Here is an 8637-nt window from a genome sequence, read left to right on the forward strand (position 1 = left end):
GAAGCGTCGTTTCATCCTCCTATTGACATTTTGATTATTCTACTATCTTCCTAGATCGCAAATTTTGAAGAGTAGCCAACGAATTAGGCATTCCACGCCACACACAATGTTTTACTTTTGGTGGAACATGTAGCTTCCACACTTTCTTCCATATTCTTCTATCCCTTCGTGCCGAAGAGCTTTCGCCATGCATAGAGGAATTAGTTATCTTGACAGCCAACTTATAAGCCGATTTTACATGTTTTTTCCTCTCTCGAAAATGAAGATGGAAGAACTGTTTGATATATAGCTAAGCCCAAGCTGGTCTGGGATGATTTAATTGATTGGTATCTACTGCAAGTTTGGTGTCTTTAAAGCTATCTTTTGCAAGTTGGTATGGGGCCTATGGGCACAACCGGAGTACGAGGAATGTAGTCAGTCTGAGCAGGAAAGCTGCTTCTGTTGAGCCTTGTTGCTTTGCCTTTGTTAGGTCTGCTTGTTTGCTTTTTTATTTTTGTTTTTTGGATGCTGTCGACTGGTTCATGAAAAAAGACATCATAATATGTCTTTTAACTCTTCTGATTGAATAAGTTCAAAGACAAAATTATAGAAAATTTTTATGTCCATAATAAATTTTAGGTGGTAAATAACTTGCTGTTACTAGTGGGCAAGAAAAATATTTTTGGTGGTGGGTTTTAGATTAAACTAATAACAATTTACCATGTAAATTTTTTGTAAAAATTAAATATTGTGATGGTAGCATTTCTTTTAACAAATAAATAAGTCAGAAAGTACAAGTCTTTAAGAGACATTGTAATAGTTTGGCACATGCATTAGCTCGACGAGCATCCTCTACTCCTGATTTGTCAATCTGGATGGAAGAAATACCACCAGATCTTAACTCTGTTTACATGGCTGATTTGAGTGGCCTAAGCTAATAATATTTTATTGTCTTGATTCTCAAAAAAAAAAAAAAAAAAAAGATATAAAATTAGTTACATTGAAGGAAATTCTGCACTTTTTATGATGGGACCACATTTTATTTTGATCAAAATGTCTAACTTTCTTTCTTTTTTCGGCAATTTGAGAACCATTTATAAGATATGTGTGCTTGTTTATATATATATATATATATATATATAGGAATGCCCAGTGCGGAACCTTTGGTCTTACGACCTCCCATAGCAGGGAACTCCCTGGTACCTATCAGAGTCTACAAGCCCAGTGCAGGGTGAGCATGGTAGGCGGAGAGCCCTCCTTTATCCCCGTATGGGAAGTGAGAGTTCCTACCACAACCGGAGCCTCAAAGAGGAGCAGTTGGCTCTGATACCAAAAAGGGTTAAGACTTTTTGGTCTCTGGCCCATACCAGAGCCCAAGGAGCAAGCTAGCGAGGAATGCCCAGTGCAGAACCTTTGGTCTTACGACCTCCCATAGCAGGGAACTCCCTGGTACCTATAAGAGTCTACAAGCCCAGTGCAGAGCGAGCATGGTAGGCGGAGAGCCCTCCTTTATCCCCGTATGGGAAGTGAGAGTTCCTACCACAACCGGAGCCTCAAAGAGGAGCAGTTGGCTCTGATACCTTTTATATTGTGAGGGTAAGATAGCCGAGAAAAATATTGGGCCGTGGGCCGTGCTCGAGGATGCAAAGGAGCCTAAGGATGGTTAAGCAGTAAGAAGGGCATGTGGGTTGATGGGCTAAGGACAACGGTCGATAACAACGGACAAGCTATGTCTCCCGAGGAGCCAGACTTTCTTGGGAGGCGATGTGAGAGTCTGGAGCCTGTACCTAGAAAATACCGTGCAAGAGGCAACCTTACTTTGGAAGATAAGTTTTAGGGGAAGAAGTCAACAATGAACTAAGAAATATCTAAGAAGAAGACTGCTACCACCATATTAAATGCTCTGCACCTAACCAACTGATTGCATTTATGTGGAAATGACGTCTAAACAGTGATATTCAGCCTTACAGCTACACATAGAGACTCTAGGAAGGTTCTAATGGAACAAGCATCCAGGAGATCATCTACACAGTCAACAGGTGGAAGGCTAGGATTGAGAAGAATATGACTATATAAAGAAAAGACTCCATGAGAAAGGGGGCATGACGAAAAAAAGGGAAAAAAAGAGAGAATTCTTTGTACTCGAGAGAAAAAAGTTTGAGTTAATATAAGAATAGTTCCTCCTCGAACTTGACCTAGGATCATAATTCCACTCAAGTTGTGTTTCTTTTATCTTTCTCACATGATCCTAACCTATCATGTCATGTACTTGATTTACTGAATTCCTTCCTATAAAATCCATTCCCAATTACAAATATATATTGGTTTGGGCTTGTTGGGCCATTATCCACACTCTTTGGGTTGAAGGTCTTGCACTAGTCCTTTTATATATATATATATATATATATATATATATATATATAAACTAAATATGTTTACTTTTGGTTGACTATATAAAGTTTTTCCTTATAAATTTTTGAAATATCACAATTTTACACATAATTATTCTAATATATGATAAAAATTAAAATTTATTCTATATTTACATTTTTTGTTATAGGATTCCATTCATTAAAATCAGAGCACATTATATTTTCTTTAATTTATAAATATATAGTATTATATATAAATATAATTATAATAAATGCATAATACTATAATATATAATTCTACATAAAAACATAAACATAATAATTCATATTAATAGATATCAAATTTCATATTTAGAAAAAAATGAAAATAAGAAAAAATCATGTGATGTGTAACTTTTGTGTGCATTGCAGGGGTTGCAGATTAGTTAAGAAAAAAGGTAATGTTATACTACAATTTTTATTGCCTAGAGGCTAGAAGGCTAGAATTCACAAATTGATTTGTTACCAATCATGAATTATCAAAACACATGTAAAACATTTATTTATTATGTGGTTAAAGTCTGCCAATCATAACATATCAATTTGTAACCATGCATTTTATAATTAAATTTGTAATATTTTTAGCATTTTTATAAGAATAAATCATAGTTTTCACATGATCTTGCATTAAATTTATTTATTTCCACAAAATGGGATGCGGGAAAGCCACTTAAGGCTTGGGCATAACGATTAACAAAAACTTAATCTAACAATAAGAAAATATTTTTTTGTTGCTTTAGTTATGTTTCCTTTATTATATACTTGACTTGGATTTGTTGATATGATATATTCTTTTCTTGTACTTACCTGTTACTCATGTTGTCTTTAAATTTAACAGCTTCTCTTAGTAAATTTACAGATGATCAAAAGGAAAGTTTCTGGGATACCAACTGGGCAAGCTAGTGCGACTAAATCACATCTATTCAGGTATGAGCTCTTTCAAACCACCTCTTTTTTTTCTTCCTCAGAAGTTTGAAATGAAGATCAACTGCCAAATCTAGTTAGAAAATTGTAGCAGGATTGTTAAGCAAACTCTGATGTTAAAAGTTTTTCTTTGGAGAGACATAGTAGTATATATAAGTGGAGAGTCATGCTAGCTTAGTCCTAGATCCGATCATGTGTAATGCGGTACCTCAGAATGGAGCATTGTACAAAAATTGTTTTTGATATTCTTAAGGTTGGTTAATTCTGTTGCCCACGGCTAGCTAGCAAGTTATAACATCAAGGTCTGCTTTTCTTTCATATTTTAAGAAATATTTTTTTAAATTTTTATTTTTAAATTTTGTGTTTTTAAGTATTAATGGTGAAAGTACAAGAGTAGGCTACGAAGTTTATTCAAATAAACTTTAGAAAGGTAAAATACTAACTTTTAAATTATAAGTACACAATTTAAATTTTAAGTATACCATGTATATATATATATATGGTAATTTGCCCTAAATTTTAGAACATTTTAAAACGCACTCATTAATGGCATTATTGAGGGCGTTTGGGTTCGGCGTTTGCGTCTGGCGTTGGCGATTTGTTTTTTTTTTTTTTTTTTAGCCGCTTATGTTGACTTTATGTGGCAAAATTTATTGTTATGAACAGTGCATGCTGTTTACATATATTTAAAAATATTAAAAATGGACCCCACAACACTATTTATATATTTAAAAATTATTTTGCTACAGTATTTTCAATTTTCAGTTTTTAGTTTTCAGTTTTAGCAACAATAAGTTCAATCCAAATGGACTTATTGTAATGAATGAGACTCCACGTTTTCCCTGCTTTATCGGTCTTAAAAGATGTTCTGCTTATGAACTCAATTAATTACGGTGTCTTTACTAGATAACTAGATGTCTGAATCCCTATGGGCGTGTTGCCAATACTTTGGCCTTTGTGGTCAATTTGTAATTGCTTTTTGTTGTTTATACAAGTATCTGATTAATCTCTCAAAAAAAAAAAAAAAACAAGTATCTGATTAACCAAAAAAAAAAAAAATATCTGAATCCCTACGGCCAAATTGTACATTTAGTCATTTTCCTTAAAGATCTGTCACATCATTGGTTGTGACTTGTGCATTTACTCCCAACAATCAGTGTAATTATTTCCTCCTCTACTTTTTCTTTTTATTTAGGAGGCTTCGACGAGGAAGTGGGGTTAGGCTTTTAAATTTTAATAGATTTATTTGATTGAATTTTGGTGAATTTGATTGTCCTTACAAAAATGGTATTTTCTCTGTATATGTTGTCGTCTTTTGATTAATATTTGGACCTTTTTGGCTAGGGTTTTTGTCCTACTTCTAGGTTTTACTGATTGCTTTGGTTTACTTTCTTTATGTATTTCAGTTTTCAATGATTGCATCTATTTGTCTTCTTTATTTCATTCTTTTGGTCAAACTAAAGGAAGTTGTATTTTAGTATTTTCATTTGCTTCTAATAATGTATTTGTATGCCTAGCTAGATGACTAAGAGCAAAAGAGCATCGAGAAATGTCTACAACTTGTTGAGGATATAGAGTTATATATGTCACTTGCGTCTGCTTTTCCAACGACCAATACTCATGCGACTCATGTCCCGCATGTATCCACAAATGTTATAGAAAAATTTTAGCTAAAAATGCAGCTAAATAGTGTACCCCTTAAATTTTCCCCATCAAGATGTACATTAATAACATCAGGTAGCAAAACTATATTTGCTCACTAATGTCGATTATTCAAATGTGTTAGAGATATATTAGATATAGTAGCCCAATGTAATAGGCTCAAGTTCACTCCTACTTATACTAGTAGTTTAGAATTTAGTCGCCTAGCATATACAATATGATATAACATAGGGACGGACCCACACTAGGGCAGAGGGGGGCCATTGCCACCCCCCCCCCCACCCCCCCCCCCCAAAAAAAAACAAAAAAAAAAAACTAGTATACAAAAAATTAAGATTTGCCCTTATATATATATTTGACTCTCCTCTAAAATATTTAGATATTGACCTACAAGAAAATAAATAAATAAATAAAATTCATGCAACTTTAACTACAAAAACAAAATAAAAAAAATAAATATGGACTAAACAAAAATCGCGGACAAAATAAAAAACACTTATTTTGTATGTTATACTTTGTTAATGTGCTTTATAATATGAAATGTTTAAGAAATATTTATTTTGTATGTAGTATTTTGTTGAATATGAAATTGATGTTAGTTTTTATTTTCATAAAAAAAAATTTCGATTCTAAGCTTTGGCCCCCCTCAGGTATGAATTCTGGTTCCGTCCCTATATAACACATCGCGTTGCTAATATATTTAACATGATATCAAACCCAAATTGTGTGTTAGGGATGTTTGGAAAATTTTAGTACTACCTCCGTCTCATTTTTTTTGTCCTCTATTCCATTTTGAGATGTCCTAAAATATTGTCTTGTTTCTAAAAATAAAAGTCATTAATTTACTAATGTTCCTATTATACCCCTATTAATTTATTAATTCAATTTTTTGATAAATTTTTTTTAGGGTAGTTTTGGAAACTTATACATTTTTAAAAGATAGACAAGACAATAAATGATGTTCTCCTTAAAAAGTTTGATTTTTCAAACAGGACAAAAAAAAAAAAAAAATGAGACGGAGGGAGTATTACCTAGTTTTATTAGCCTTTTTAAAAAAGTGAAATAAAATAGTATTAGCTAGTATTTTTTTTTTTCGCATTGCTAGACAGAGGAAAAAGGAAGGTGAAACAGAATGGACCCTGAAGTGTTTCAAGCTGCATCCTCCGGTAATTCAAGTTTCTTTGAGAATTTATCAGAATCCAAGTGTAATACCCTTCAACAAGCGACAACAATCGAGAAGAACACTGTTCTTCATGTTGCACTGCGATTCAAAAACTTTGAGGCTGCGAAAAGCATAGTTAATTCAATTCCGGGCCTTATGTATAAAACAAACTCTAAAGACAATACTCCTCTACATGTTGCTGCAAGGGTAGGAAAACCTTCAATGGTAAAGCTTCTAATAGACCATGACAAAAAACCAGATGTTGAAAGTGGTGGTCGGAAGCAGCTTTTAAACATGGTGAATCAGGATGGGGATACTGCCTTGCACGTTGCTTTGCGATATGATAAGGATGGTCAATTTGAGATTGTGAAAGAGCTCATTAAGGAGGATCCAAGACTAGCTGAGCGTGTAAACAATGCTGGGGAATCCGCACTATTCCTTGCTGTGGATAGAGAACTCTACGACATGGCTTCTCATATCCTAAGTGCAGCTCCAGACAACTGCTCCAATGCTGGAAGGCACGGCATGAATGTCTTGCATGCACTTGTCATTCGCACAAGTAGATGTAAGTGTTGCTCCATTCTGCCCCTTAAAATATTTTTGCACTTTTCTTTTTGGTTGTCATTCATTAAATATCACAGCTATATCCAATGTGTCTTAGAGCACTCAAATCAGCCTAGCAGCATTTTTAGTCAAATGTGGTCCATAAAACTACTTTAACTTACTCATTTGTTGATACTTTTAAATCAGACTCAATATTCTACATCTAATTTTATTTCAAATACTTATTTTATTCATTATTAAATATTTCTTTCGTTCTATATTTCCCACTCTCTCTTCCAATCTTCCTCACCGAACGTACACACTCTCTCTCTCTCTCTCTCTCTCTCTCTCTCTCTCTCTTCATGACCACCAAACCCCTCTTTCTTTCTCTCTTCCTCCATGACCACAAAACCTCTCTCTCTTCTTCTCACTTTCACTGGGTCTTTGAGTTGAGGCTTTTGATGGCTATTTGTTATGACTCTGAAAGCTTGAGTTTGATTTTGGATGGAGGGATTGATGTTGCAAAATTTGTGGTTGATGGTTTTTTTTTATTGGTTGCCTGATTCAAAGTGGGTGAAGTGGATCAAACAATGTTTTGGTGGTAGGTTGTGGATCTAAGGTGGGTTGCTGCCTTGGTGGTGGATCGGAGAGAGAGAGAGAGAGAGAGAGTATAAAAATTTTAACATTGACAATGAACAGTACCACGCAACAAGTAGCGATGAATAGTACCACGTAACAAATAGCGTGGTACTGTTCATTGCTAAATTTTCGGGTTAGTTTGTGGAGGCTAATGTGGCTAAATTGTGGGTGTTTGGTTATTCTTTAACATCAATGCTCTTAGAAAATCAATTTTACAACTAATAAGTATGATGTCAAGAAATTTTTCGCAATCTTTTCTCACAACTATTGCGATGGTATCTTTAGTGACTATTTTATATGTAAATGATGTTTTTTCAATCATAATTTGAAATCTGCTATCAAATTGGCCCTAAGTTCTCAAGGAAGAGCTCTCAAAAGCTTATTTCATTTACAAACTAAAAGATCTCATTTACAATACTTATACATGGATATTTATGGCCCATGGATTAGCTATTGGTGACGACATCATCCATAACTAACCCACATTTATCACATGTTCAAATATGATTGTTACATATTAATCGCATACTATTATTTTTATATATTAAGAGAATTCTCTATATATTAAGAAAATTCAGAAAGTTAGTTATTGCATTTTTACTCCCAAAAATACCCTTAATTTAATTAATCTATTCTTATTCCTTAAAAAAAGAAATAAACTTATCATCGCATACCTTTAGTGCGATGATCATTCCATAAGTATAAGTGTTTGTGGGGTGTGGGAGGGTAAGGGTTGAGGTTCAAGTCTCCAGGAGGGAGTTTCACACACATATACACTTAGATTGGGTTAGAGTAAAAATTCTATCTTGTAAAAAAAAAAAATAAGACTTAAAATGGTAAATCAACGAAAATAAAAAATAAAAAATAAATTTTCCCACTACCCTCACACTTCCCACTTCCTAGCCCCACTAACCCATGTTTCTAACCAAAAAGGAAAGAAAGGCTATCCACTCACGATTCCTATATATATATATAAAGAACAACGGTTCCCAAAAAAAAAAAAAAAAGCTAATTCTTTTTTAAAAAAAAGCTAATCACTATCACTTTTTTACCTACCATTAATAGTTTAACACCTAAATTTTGTTATAAAATTATTGTGAAAAGTAGGCTGTACAAAAAAAATCGCCTAACCCACTCAACCCGACCAAATTTGTGTGGGTACATTAAGTGAGGTGGGTCGCTTTGGGCGGGTTAGCTGACTAAATAAGTGGGCTGGATTGAATAGCAGGATGAGATATCTCTAACCCGTCATGACCCGACTTGCAAAACTGAAAATATATATATATATATATATATATATATTATTATATATTATAT

The 8637-nt window shown here is 33.6% G+C and overlaps 1 protein-coding gene across 1 annotated transcript in view; it reads left to right on the forward strand.

The window, feature by feature from the left end:
* Window positions 1-3251: 3251 nt before the first annotated feature.
* LOC112003668 (uncharacterized) overlaps window positions 3252-8637 on the forward strand; it is a 20099-nt gene continuing 14713 nt past the window's right edge. Inside the window, exons 1-2 of the mRNA XM_065768280.1 lie at window positions 3252-3317; window positions 6082-6703. Of these exons, the coding sequence (XP_065624352.1) occupies window positions 6109-6703 (595 nt within the window). The 5' untranslated portion in view covers window positions 3252-3317; window positions 6082-6108. The remainder of the gene's footprint in view (window positions 3318-6081; window positions 6704-8637) is intronic.

The sequence above is a fragment of the Quercus suber genome, unplaced genomic scaffold, assembly GCF_002906115.3.
Source record: "Quercus suber isolate HL8 unplaced genomic scaffold, Cork oak 2.0 scaffold_918, whole genome shotgun sequence".
In the NCBI taxonomy this organism is placed as follows: Eukaryota; Viridiplantae; Streptophyta; class Magnoliopsida; order Fagales; family Fagaceae; genus Quercus; species Quercus suber.